General features: G+C 42.2%; 1 protein-coding gene across 14 annotated transcripts in view; it reads left to right on the forward strand.

Moving 5' to 3' along the window:
* The window catches only part of SPIDR (scaffold protein involved in DNA repair), a 475,882-nt gene that overhangs the window by 408,177 nt on the left and 54,314 nt on the right, over nt 1-13,391 (forward strand). For all 14 annotated transcript variants that reach the window (XM_003823268.5, XM_008976887.5, XM_034966041.4 and 11 more), the window contains one exon: nt 5,343-5,483. In XM_003823268.5, coding sequence (XP_003823316.1) covers nt 5,343-5,483 — 141 coding nt within the window. The remainder of the gene's footprint in view (nt 1-5,342; nt 5,484-13,391) is intronic.

A 13,391-nucleotide genomic window follows, 5' to 3' on the forward strand; every position in this document is an offset into this window, starting at 1 on the left:
CATGATTTAAAAAAAAAAAAAAATTCCTTGGCAAACTAGGACTCCCTAACTGGGTGAAGGACGTCTACAAAAAACCAAAAATGAAAAACTACCAACAATAAAAGCAAACATTAGTGACTATAAAACATTCAAGACTTTTTCTTTAAAGCTGGAACAAAGTAAGGATGCCCAGTCACTGGCTTCTCCAGCATTGCCCTGAAGGTCCTAAAAGGCAGCCATAAAAGAAAATAAGAAGCAAAATTGGAATTATGAAATGATTGCATGAAAGTACATTAAACGGATTACAAATAGTAATTGATGGATTACAAAAGTTCAATATACAAGGCCATTGTATTTCTACACACCAGCAACACACAACAACAAACAAAACACCATTTAAAATAGAACACAAAACCATAGACAGTCTAGGCGTAGATCTAACAAAACATGTACAAGAGCTATATGGAGAAACTTACAAAATTTTATCATAAAAATTGACCTAAGTACCCCACCAAGAAAAGATTTATCTACCAGTCACTCTACCATGCCCTAAATCACTATGTCATGTGAATGACTTCAATGCTCACAACAGCCCTCTGAATTAGATTCTCTTATTTTGTATTAAAAATGAGTAAGTTCAAGCTCATACAGATAAGCAACTTTTGCAAGATCCAAAGTTATTAACATAATGCTGCCCCCCGGGAAGCCATTTGTGTTCCATTGAATATGATAAAATTTATGGTAAATACCTGGCAGTTCAGGAAAAACAAGTAAGTCATGGGGACACTTTTCTGCTCAGACCTGTCACACTAGCACTGATTTTAGGAGATAGCGTTTCACTGGGCAGAAAACATTGACAAGTGGGTGGAATTCAGCGCAGGCTGCTGATAAGCTGACGCTGGTCTGGGCAGTCTGTGGAATGCCACAGTTCCAATCCAGTCGAACCAGGTGGGTGATGACTCCACCTCGGGCCTGAGCCAGCCTGCCTGCCTCTGAGCTGCAGCTGTGTGAGCAAAACAGAGTGGGAGAGCATGTGTGGTGGGTGTGAATACCAGGAGAAGAAGAGTGATAACTCGTCTCTAGGGCAAAAGAATAGACAGAAGCACCCTTCCTTGTTATTTGAGACAAAGGAAAATGTCAGGGCAAACTTAAAGGCAAAGGTAGTAGCCAGTTCCATACCTCTCCCTTCTCAACACAATCAAAAATATAGAAACTTTGTATTTGGATCTGTGGGGATTTTTGTATTTGTCTTGACTTTTGCATAGGTTAAAAAAATAACACAGGCCGGGCACAGTGACTCACGCCTGTAATCCCAGCACTTTGGGAGGCCAAGGCGGGTGGATCACGAGGTCAAGAGATGGAGACCATCTTGGCCAACATGGTGAAACCCCGTCTCTACTAAAAATACAAAAATTAGCCAGGCGTGGTCGCATACGCCTATAGTCCCAGCTACTCGGGAGGCTGAGGCAGGAGAATTGCTTGAACCCAGGAGGCGGAGGTTGCGGTGAGTCGAGATTACGCCACTGCACTCCAGCCTGGCAACAGAGTGAGACTCTGTTTCAAAAGAATTAATCAATAAAAATAAAATAACATTTAAAGGAAAGTCTTGGGGGTATCAGTAGGAGATGACCAGGCCTTAATGTAATCACATGTGGAGGGGTAGGGGCCACCATGGGTTGTTCTCTAACAGAAGAGCCTGGAGACTCCTCCTAGGAAATGCAGCCTGGTCCTACCTCCAGTTCCCCTACATGTCCTGGTCCCCAAGGCATGGCCTGGACTTCCCTATTTAGATATGGAATGGAGAAGCAAGTCACGTGAGGAGTTAACTAGGAGGTAAGGAGGCCTTTAAATGGTGTATAGACCAAAAAAAATACATTATAAATTCAACATCAAAACGTATACTTTTATACCTGCTCTCAGGTAGCATACTGGAAACTAAAAAAGACCTCAGACTTGGAGAGAAGGGAGGGAAACAAAACATGATTAGACTATGAATGGAAAAATTAGTTCCCGTCTAGAAATCTATACCCAGCCAAACTGCCCATAAAGTTTGTGGATCGATTACCAACAACTTTATTTTCTTGGCCATTTAATGTTTTTTCTTTGTGTTTTCCTATATTTCTCATTCCATTTTTTTTCCTCTAGTGATTAGGAGGTTATATTCCCTGTTTCTGTTCTTTGGTGATTATCCTTGAAATTGTACCGCATACACTATACTTAAGTTAATATCTTAACTCCAGGCTTAGAGTGATATGAGGACTTGGGAACATTTGAGCTCCAGTCACTGCCCGTTTGGTTTCATTGCTATCCATTTTCAGTTTTTCAGCTCTACACCTTTAATATTATTAATTGTGTTGTTATTCTGTCCTGTGTTTATTTTGGGTTGTTTGTATTTTTGCTCATTAGTCCTTGTATCTCAGGCCTTTATTCCACAATAATTTCCTTATTCCTAGAGTACATAATTTAGAAATCATTTTATTTGTTTTTTGAGACAGGGTCTCACTGTGCCACCCAGGCTGGAGTGCAGTGGCACAGTCGTAGCTCATTGTAACCCTCAAACTCTTGGGCTCAAGGGATCCTCCCACCTCAGCCTTCTGAGTAGCTGAGACCACAACCGTGCACCACCATACCCAGCAAATTTTTTTATTTATTGTAGAGACAGGGTCTCACTTTGTTGCCCAGGCTGATCTCGAACTCCTAGACTCAAGTGATCCTCTCGCCTCAACCTCCCAAAGTGCTGGGATTACAGGTGTCAACCACTGCACCTGGTCTAGAAATCATTTTAGTAATTAGTAAATCAGTAAATACGTCAGGTTCTGTAGGTAGAAAATGCTCCTAGTTTTTCTTTGTCTAAAAATGTCCCAGGCCAGGCGGGGTGGCTCACGCCTGTAATCCCAACACTTTGGGAGACCGAGGTAGGCAGATCACTTGAGGCCAGGAATTCGAGACCAGCCTGCCCAACATGGAGAAACCCCATCTCTACTAAAAATACAAAAATTAGCCAGGTGTGGCAGTGGGCTCCTGTAATCACAGCTTCTCAGGAGGCTGAGGCAAGAGAATCACTTGAACACGGGAGATGGAGGTTGCGGTGAGCTGAGATTGCTCCACTGCACCCCAGCCTGGGCAGCAGAGCAAGACTCCATCTCAAAATAAATAAATAAATAAATAAATAAATAAATAAATAAATATAAAAAAATTAAAATGTCCTTATTTTACCATCATTCTTGAAAGGAGTTTTGCTGGTACAGTTCTGAGATGGCTTTCAGAATTCTGAAAATATTCCATGTCTTCTGGCATCATTCATTGCTCTTTAGAAGGTTGATTTAAGTCTAATTTGTGTTCCTTTGCAGATGTACTATCTTCTAAATCTTCTCATTGTGTGTGCTTTTAAAATCTTATTTGTGTGCTTCTTGCTTTTAACAGCTCATAGTCTTTGGTATTCTCTAGTTTCATTACAGTGAGTATATTAGTTGGATTTCCATTTCGTTGTCCTGCTTGGTATTTGTTTGGTCTTTTTCCCCCCTTTGTTTTTGTTTTGAGACAGGGTCTTGCTCTGTTGCCCAGGCTGGAGTGCAGTGACATGATGACAGCTCACTTAAGCCTCAACCTCCTGGGCTGAAGTGATCCTCCCACCTCAGCCCCTGAAGTAGTTGGGACTATGGGCGTTCGCCATCATACCCAGCTAAATTTTTTAAAATTTTTCCTAGAGACAAGATCTCAATACATTGTCCAGGCTGGTCTTAAACCCCTCAGTTCAAGTAATCCTCCCACCTTGGCCTACCAAAGTGCTGGGATTACAGGTGTGAGCCACTATGGCCAGCCCCACTTGGTATTTGTTTTTCTTCCTGTATCTTAAATCAGTTGGGAAAAATTCTCAATCACTGTAACTACATATTATTGCTTCCCCTCCTCTGTCTTGTTTTACTGAAATTCCTATTAGACATGTTAGACCTTCTCACTCTCCTCTGTATTTCTGCACCTTCTCTCATGTTTTTTTCCTCTCACTTCTCAAGCTATATTCTGAGTAATTTATTCAGATTTATACCTCAGATCTCATATATACACTTTTCAGATGCATATAGCCATTTGTTACACCTACTCAGTGAATATTTTTATTTCAATAAATGTAGCTTTCCTTTTTGAAAATGTGATTTCATCCTTCTTCAAATCTATCAAGTCATTTTATGTAGTTTCTTGTCTCCTATTCATATTTTGGGGACCTTTTACCTCTTTAAAACAGTTATTCTATATTTTCTATTCATTAATTCTAATATCTCAAGTCCCCAGCAGGTCTGGTGTTACTTCTTTTGACTATTCCCACATGATGGTTTGTTTCTTTGTGTTTGATTTTTATTTGAGCACATCTTTGTTTGGTCTTATTCCATGGTGAACTAGCAATCCAAGTAAAGGTGCTTTTTTTCAGACAGGATATATTTCTGCTTCTCTTGCAAACCAGCTGGCCCTGTGGGCCTGGAAGACTTCATTAAGGAGTCTACAGTTCTTGACCCTTTTGCCAAGGCAGCACTTAAGGCTCCTGGCTTCATCTGTTCTCCTCCAACATGTGTTTTTTTCACATTCTTATCTTTAGAACAGTTTTTATGTCCATTTTGTGATGTTATTTACTGACTATAATTTCTTCAGGCTCCATGAAATGTTTTCTGAGAATATGTCATTTTGTGATAAATAAGCTTCATTTACTTCAGTTACAAAATAAGAGGATTGGAAATTCAGTCATAAATAGGCTCTCATGAGTAACATCATCTAAACTTAAAAGCTGGGGGGAATCCCATCATGTCGCTGGCTGTCCATCATGGCTGTGTTGCTGCAAGCTGGGACACCAGGTTTTATCCTGCTGGGATATGCGTGTCTAAACGTGTACTGTCTCAGAGAATGCCTCTTATTGTTGTTCTTATCGTAATGTTATCCTGCAGCTTTTCTCAGTATCGAGCATCCACACAAAGCAAATATTTCTTTCACGGGAAACGGTAAAAATGGGAAAAGGACACTCTGTTTCTAGGTAATATATTTGGTTTAAGAGAATGGTCATCTTGAGGTACTTTTCAGCCATATTTGGCTTAGGTTTTAGTTTCATGCCTGTGGATGGTGGTTCAAACACCTGCATGAACACATACAGAAAGGATATCTTGAATTCAACGTTTTTTTAATCCTGACTCACCCATTTAGGAAGATGACTACAGTGGATTTCTTTTTTTTCCCTCCCTTGGTTTTTCTTTACTTTCTTTAAATTATATTGACCAGTCACAGCAGTATATAGTGGCTTTATAATGAAGAAGAGGGAAATCTTGATCTCTGTATTAATCCAAACTGCCTCCTCAAAGACAAATGTGAATGGTTTTTTACAGAGCCTGCCTTCTGGTACAAGATGCCTGTGGAATGTTCGGTGAAGTGCACTTGGAGTTCACCATGTCGAAGGCAAGACAGTTGGAAGGGAAGTCTTGCAGCCTGGTGGGAATGAAGGTTCTACAGAAAGTCACCAGAGGAAGGTGAGAACGTGCAGGAATGGCATCCAATTTGCTACAATTGTTGGTTCTTTTTCTTAGTCTTTTGTCTCTAATTTTATTTTTAAAATTAAAAGGCAATAAACCAGGATCCTAGAGTTTGCCCGTAAAACAAGGCCAGGAGTTGAGTGGAATCTATAAAGTATCTTTAGGGGAAGAATTTTAATTGACAACGAAAAGAATTAGGCAGATTTCATGATTCATAATTTTATTAAAAGAAGATTAAAATGTTATATATGTCTTTTAATTATGAAGATCTGTCTTTTGTAAGTGTTTTCTTCACTATAACAATAAAGCATCTTTGGGTGGTAGGTTGTGTAAATGAAAATCTAATTTAGTGAAAAGACATTTTGTGAGCTTTAAGCAAAATTCTTAAGTTGTCATGTCTTTGCACTTTCCAAAGTAAGCAAGCATTGTTCTCTGCCAGGTTTCATGGCACCTCGCCCTAAAATGTTGTTTTTGATAGGCAGAGGTGGAGTGTTACAAAGATCTGGCCTATCTGTGCCTGTTACATCTCCAGTAATCATTCTAATCTATGAATTAGGGGGGAAAAAAAAGAAACATTTTTAATGGAACTATCCAGTCATACAGTGAATTGGGGGTTTTCTCAATCTTCTTGTTACATCTCTTTCTTTAAATGGTTTGTTATTTTAGCTCTCTTGTTGATGTTTATATTAAATTATAGTAACATCTGAGCTATAACAGTATCGGAAGGAGGAAAAGTCCAGTTCTGAGTGTATGATATTCTGCTTTTGGAACATTTATTGATAGTATCCTCCAGTAGTTTGCATCATGACCACTCTGGCTGTGGCCATTCTAAATGGTGAATGTTTAGTGAGCATTTCCTTGACTGAGCTCAGTAGGCATTTAGCTCTCCCACAGGCCTTGACTTTGAGTCCTGTCTCTCTTTCCTGTGGCACCGTACTGCTGAGTGACAGCTCTGCCCAAGAGCTTGTTTTCCTGGGAGACATATCCCCTGTAAGCCCTGAGTAGATAAGAGCACATTTTTATTGATCTGTATAGCTATGTTTTGTTTTGTTTTGGTTTGGTTTTTGGTTTTTTTGTTTTTTGTTTTGTCTTGTTTTATTTTGTTTTTGAGACAGAGTTTCACTCTTGTTACCCAGGCTGGAGTGCAATGGCGCCGTCTTGGCTCACTGCAACCTCTGCCTCCCAGATTCAAGCGATTCTCCTGCCTCAGCCTCCCGAGTAGCTGGGATTACAGGCATGCGCCACTACGCCCAGCTAATTTTCTGTATTTAGTAGAGACAGGGTTTCACCATGTTGGTCAGGCTGGTCTCAAACTCCTGACCTCAGGTGATCCACCCACCTCAGCCTCCCAAAGTGCTTGGATTACAGGCGTGAGCTACCACGCCCGGCCAGCTATGTTTTATAATAAATACTTCCTCTTGTTTGTAAACAGGCATGCATTATGTATTTGGGGAATGCAGTTCATCCAGATATTTGGAAAGCATGTCTAGATACGAGAAAAGCTTGGTTGGGTCACATGAGTCTTACCCTTATTAAGACTGAACCTCATTTTAATCCTCATTAGAATATTCATTGTAGGCCAGGCACGGTGGCTCCTAACACTTTGGGAAGCCAAGGCAGGCTGATCACTTGAGGCCAGGAGTTTGAGACCAGCCTAGCCAACATGTCAAAACCCTATCTCTACTAAAAATAAAAAATAAAAATTAGCTGGGCATGGTGGCACATGCCTGTAGTCCCAGCTACTTAGGCTGAGGCATGAGAATTGCTTGAACCCTGGAGGCAGAGGTTGCAGTGAGCTGAGATTGCACCACTGCACTCCAGCCTGGGTGACAGAGCGACACTCTATCTCAAAAAGAAAAGAATATTCATTGTAAACATTTCAGACTCACAAGCATCTGAAGACTAAGTGTAGTTATGGTAACCATCAGGGTCGTTTAGAGGGGAGGGCTCTTTCACTCGGCTGCCACCCACCTGAGCCTGGCAAGGACACGAGGGGGCTCCCGCCACAGGATGTTCCAGCTGTGCTCCAGGCCAGAGGCAGCTGTTCTGGCTGGAGACTGCAGGACGTAGCATCTTACGGAAATACTGCTGGGGAAGGACACAGCCAGACAGGACCTGGGAATCTTTGTCTCTCTAAAGGTCCTGTTCTTTCACCATTCTTCTTTATAGCCATACATGTACCTAACATTTAATCTAGTTTTTGTGGTTGGCACTAGAAGCCTAACCGTCTGTAACATTTACATGGGAAATGTTTTTGCCATGGGAAATGCATTGAGTATTCCAACAAATTCATTTACTGATAAACTTTTGAACCTCCTTCCTTGTTAAAGTTGGTGACTAATATTTGATGCTTTTTTAGGTTGAGATTAATTATTTTATATATTTAATTATATTTTGCCATGCAAAACATCCAAATAAATGTTTAGATTGTGTTCTTGTTCTTTTGGAAGCTATATTTCTTCAAAACAAATTATTAAATAGTTTTGGAATGTGGGATGTTATAATTGCTTATTAGTGACATCATCCATCCATGGCCCAGTAAACACAACATTCTCTTTTTTTTTTTCCAAATTATTGTGTTTCATAGCAACTCTCGTAAACTTTAACAAAATATGCTTCTCATAAACCTTAACAAAATATACTTCCCCAAATTCAAGCTAAAATGATTAATTTTATAATTTCAGTATCTAATACCGAAAATAACCTTTTCCCAATTGGAAGATAGTTATATGTTTGGGCTAAGTCACAGAGCCTCTTAGATCTGGCCTACCAGATCTAAATTTCATCTGATCCACAGTTCTGGTGATGAAATATCACTCAGCCCTACCCGCTGTTGAATGGCTGTGTTGCAGGGAACTTGTGATCACAGAGCCACCAGGCAGGCACACATGCTGCCAGATGCCTATGCAGGGAGCACCGCTCCAGCCACCTGCTTTGGTCCAGAGGCTCGCAGAAAAATAGCATCATAGCTTTTGTTTCTCTGACGGACTAATTTTTTGGATTTGAGTGTCTATGTCGACTGGTCAGAGGAAGAAGAGTCAGAAAAACAGCCTGAGCTTCGGTTTAAAAACTGTACAGTTTTCACAACAGTGCCAGTCTGATGTATGCTCACCGCAGAACATGCAGCATGGCCTGTGCTTCCTTCCTCTCCAGGGCACACCTGCTATTCCTCAGTGACTCTCTACTAAGGGCCACCCCCCAGCCTGCCCCCGACCACCGACCTCTGTCCTCCCAAGTGGCCTGTGCGGCACTTTAGTAGACCAAACAAGCTGAGAAGTCACGTGGCTTTGGTGTCATAATTCTGTGTGTGAACTTCATTTTTTGTTGCTGTTTATTATATGCTTTTATTTGTATTTGCCAGGGCAATACTGAGAAAAAGAAAAGAAATTCACTGAAATATGTTAACCTATCATAGGTATAGAAACTATAGCTAACAAATTCTTTTGGGGGGAGTGGGGAGAGGAGACCTCTTTCAGTTCAAAAATCTGGTATTTATTTCCCAACTTGTTAAAACAACCACAGAGTCCAAAATATATTATTAATTTATAGGTACTATTTTCTGTAGGCCTCTTGAAGGGCCGTTTTACAGTAGTGTACTGGAGAAGCTCTTACTGAAGAGCATTTTGTCAATACTCAGTGTCTACAGAGGGTGCTGTCTGAGTGTTGAGAATGACAAAGGAAGCAACTGACATGGTCTTTGACCTTGAATTGTGTCCCTTTCAACCCAAAACAGGACAGGCAGAAGTATTAGAGTAGTTGATGATTCAATTAACTAGATCTTAGCTGACTGATCTCAGAAGGTTTCATGAAAGAAGTGAGAACAAATGCTTTAAACATCTTGATCTAGCAGAAAGAAAAGTGTCTCTAAATTGGTGAGATGTTATCTGTGGAGACAAATGTAGGATTTAGAGAGAGAGATGCAAAAGGGGAAGTAAGAGGGTTTATTCAAGAGAGATTATGACTGGGTGCAGTGGCTCTTGCCTGTAACCTAGCACTTTGGGATGCCAAGACGGGCAGATCGCTTGAGCTCAGGAGTTCGAGACCAGCCAGGGCAACCTCAAAAAAAAAGTTTTTTTGAGGGCATCTCAAAAAAAAAAAAAAAAGAAAAAGTTAATTCTCTCACTTATTCAGTAAATATTATTTAGTCCCTGTTTGTACTATGCTCCCAGCTAGTTGCCATGGCATTGAGCTGTGTGCCAGATTTGGGGGATTTATCCCAAACCAGAATATACTGAGGTATAAAGTCTGCTAGATAAAGCCTAAATCCTATTATTAGGGTTTTTGCATTGGTTCCAGAGAAATGAGGGTCAATATGAGTTTTTGAGTGAAGAAGAGAAGAGGTCATAAACACAAAAATGGAGTAAGACTGTCTTTACTCCTGTACCTACAATAGATGGGAAATTGAGGGAGAGATTGGGATAGGGCCGCAAGGCTGGAAACTTTTCCCACAGCTGAAGGAAGGAGAACAGAGAAGTGGTACATAGGGAGCTCTCAGGAGCTGTGGCACATGCCAGGAGCACAAAACAGCTCACTTCCTCCACACTCAGAGCAGCGTGGAAGCCAAGGGGAGACTCAGAAGGATAGCTGGTGATGCAGCACCACCTAGCAAGCACCCACACAGAGAGCGGAGGCTCAGAGCACCCACTTTGGAGGGGGTGCAGAGGGTGGGGTAAGATGTAGGAGCTCTGGAGAGAACAGGAAAGGCATGGGCTAAGGGCTAAAATGGAAGGGAGAACAAGCTCCCAGGCCCACACAGCCATTTCATCCCCTGGGGAGTGAGGACAAGGCGAGGACCACTGCCCTGGTCAGTTTCCATGAAAAGGTGAGGGGAGGAAGTGCATTTCAGAGAATGAGCCAATTGAGAAGCTATTGTCTAAACACCAAATTTGATTTTTATGGCAGCAGATTAAGTGGTGATAAGCTTTATATCAGAAGCCAAGCTCAGTCAACATGCTCAGAAAATAACCATCTGAGTCAGGATAGAAAGTTCCTTTGTAGCCCCCAGTGGGATTCCCAGCCCACTGCCCTGCTAGCCTCTGCACTAGTTTCCCGGGCTTTATTTAACCCCCTTTTCCCTCACAGACCAGTCTCATGCTGCACCCTCATTAAGGGCCCAGCACTGCCTCCCTTGCCTCCCGCTGCAACCACCACCAGGGTGCCCTCTGGCACCGTGGAGGTAACCTTGCAGCTCACTCTGGTGCCTGTGCCTAGGGCTGTGTGGGATGTCTGCTAGCCTGTGGCCCAACACAGACACATGTTTTAATGTCAGTGAGCAGTGTCACTGGTATAGGTTTGAGTGTGCCCCTTTTTTGATGAATAATATGAGAACATCATGACATTCATATGAGGAGCCCTCCAGTGCATCATAGATGCATCATACAAGGGCTGCTCTCCAGTGCTGGCCCATGCCACGTGCCTGCCTTCCCCATCCCCTCCAGTGCTGGCCTGTGCCAGGTCCCCACCTTCCCCCGCCCCCTCCAGTGCTGGCCTGTGCCAGGTGCCCACCTGCCCCCATCCGCTCCTGTGCTGGCCTGTGTCAGGTGCCTACCTCCCCCCACCCCTTCCACTGCTGGCCTGTGCCAGGTGCCCACTTCCCCCATCCCCTCCAGTGCTGGCCTGTGCCAGGTGCCCACTTCCCCCATCCCCTCCAGTGCTGGCCTGTGCCATGTGCCCGCCTGCCTCCATCCCCTCCAGTGCTGGCCTGTGCCATGTGCTGCGCCACTGGGCTCCAAGTCTAATGGACCTATGATGGCTTCATCATCGTTACAACTGTTCCTTGTAGGGTGTCTGCACATAGACAGTCAGTGAAGGTGTGTCAATTGCATGCCCAGCCACCATATTTCACAGTTGCCTGCTGGTTGGTAGGCTCCCTCAGGGCAGGTGCTGTTTCTCATTTACCGTTATATTTTCTATAGATAGCAGAATTTCTGACACATGATAAGCAAATAATTTGTATTTGTGGGATGCACATTAGGTGTTTTCTTGGGTTAATCTTAGAACTTTTGTCAGCAAGATTTAAATGTGTGTTTTTATACTTCATAATTATTGGAGCTCAATTTTAGCAGTAAGGGTGGTGACCCATTACTGTGTGCGGTGCAGGTGACAGAGTCTGTGTGCGGTGCAGGTGACAACCACACTAGCCATGTGCCTCTGGACACAGACCCTCGGTGTCCTCACTAATTTAAGGGAAAGTGAACATGGGCATGTGGTGAAAGCACTTTATCATGGATGGCAAGAGTGTGAGTGTTCATTATGAATTTTTCACAGGAAAAAAAGTTGTATGCATTGCACTTTCCCTTTTCCTTTTAGTCTTCACAAAAGTCAATTACAGAGGAGGAAGCTCAATGTCCACCCAGTCTTACAGAAGAGGGCCTGAGATAGAGGTGGGGTGACTGGCCCAGGGTCCACCAGCCAGCCCAGCTGTGACTGGGCAGGATGCTGGGGCCTTCAGTCTCCCGCAGAGCCCATCACGTTCCATCCAGCTGAGTGAGACTGGGGTACACCAAAGTGCTGGAGAGGGAACCCTTAGGAATCATTCCACACAAGTTTACTGGGCCGGGTTATTTATTGGAGAATCATTTCAGAGGCTCCTTTAACAGGAAATATGTAGTGGTAAGAGCTCTCCGTGGGTAAGAAACTTCAATAGTAATTTACTTCCTTTGATTTTCCTTCTTCAAAAAGGCCACCCTTTTAAAAAGCCACACACTTCCCTTGGGGTTTGAGGTCCAGAATCTCTTTCTTAATTGCTATGCTTAGAAACCCTGCTTCAAAGGACATTTCTAAGAATTCTTTCATGATTTTGAAAAATAAAATTGTTCCTGGTGACTTCACCGAAGTTTCTGAAAGGAGAATAAAGTACCACTTAAGACAGAGTGCTGGGCTGGGCTCAATGGCTCACACCTGTAATCCCAGCACTTTGGGAGGCCGAGAGGCAGATCACCTGAGGTCAGGAGTTTCTAGCCAGGCAGGTGTGCCACATAGTGGCATGCACCTCTAATCCCAGCTACTCGGGAGGCTGAGGTAGGCGAATCACTTGAACCGGGAGGCGGAGGTTGCAGTGAGCCGAGATCACGCCATTGCGCTCCAGCCTGGACGGAAGAGCAAGACTCCATCTCAAAAAAACAAAAAGAGAGAGAGAGAGAATGCGAATCTTGAGACCAGGACTGCTCAGAGCAGCAGCAGCAGACACCTTCTACCTGAGCAGCATGCTGTTACTTCAAACCCTTCATCAGTTTAGAAGTATGTTTTGTGTTTTCCCTATAGTTTTTTTTCTTTCTGCCAAATGTTACCTCCCACTAGTATTTTAAGTCAAAATTTAATTTTATTGTCCTTTAAGACTGGGGTTTTTTGGGCCAATATTTAACTATTGTAAAGTATCTCTTTGTAAGGTCTTCTGCTAAAATAATGCATTCTAAGCATCCGGATTGCGATTTTTTTTTTAACATAGAGCATTTTAGAAGGTACAGTAAGCTCTACAAAACATTTTCTTTGGATTGGTTACATTTTAGGAAGATGAAGTCTGTTTTCCTGATTTTTGTTTAATCGCTTTATTTCTGAGTGTCTTTATTGTTACTGTAAACTGACAATTATTTTTACTAGTGAGTCTAATCCAAGATTAATAGAGATCGTGACTTATTTTAAAGGAAATATATTTTTTAAATCTAAGGTCTTAGTCCCAAGTCACACAAATCATTATTAGAATTTATAACTCTCTAAGGCTTCAACTGTTTCTTCACTTCCTTATATGTTTGGTTGCTTTACTTTGAACACATTAATTGATTCTTATACAAGGAGTCTTTATCTTAATAATCTGCTTAAAATAATTTTGATAATGTGTATTTTGCATAAGAACAATGAAGAAAATCAGAAGTTGAAAAGTTGAATCTTTAATTTACAAAGACTTAT

This window comes from Pan paniscus, chromosome 7, assembly GCF_029289425.2.
Source record: "Pan paniscus chromosome 7, NHGRI_mPanPan1-v2.0_pri, whole genome shotgun sequence".
NCBI classification, from domain to species: Eukaryota; Metazoa; Chordata; class Mammalia; order Primates; family Hominidae; genus Pan; species Pan paniscus.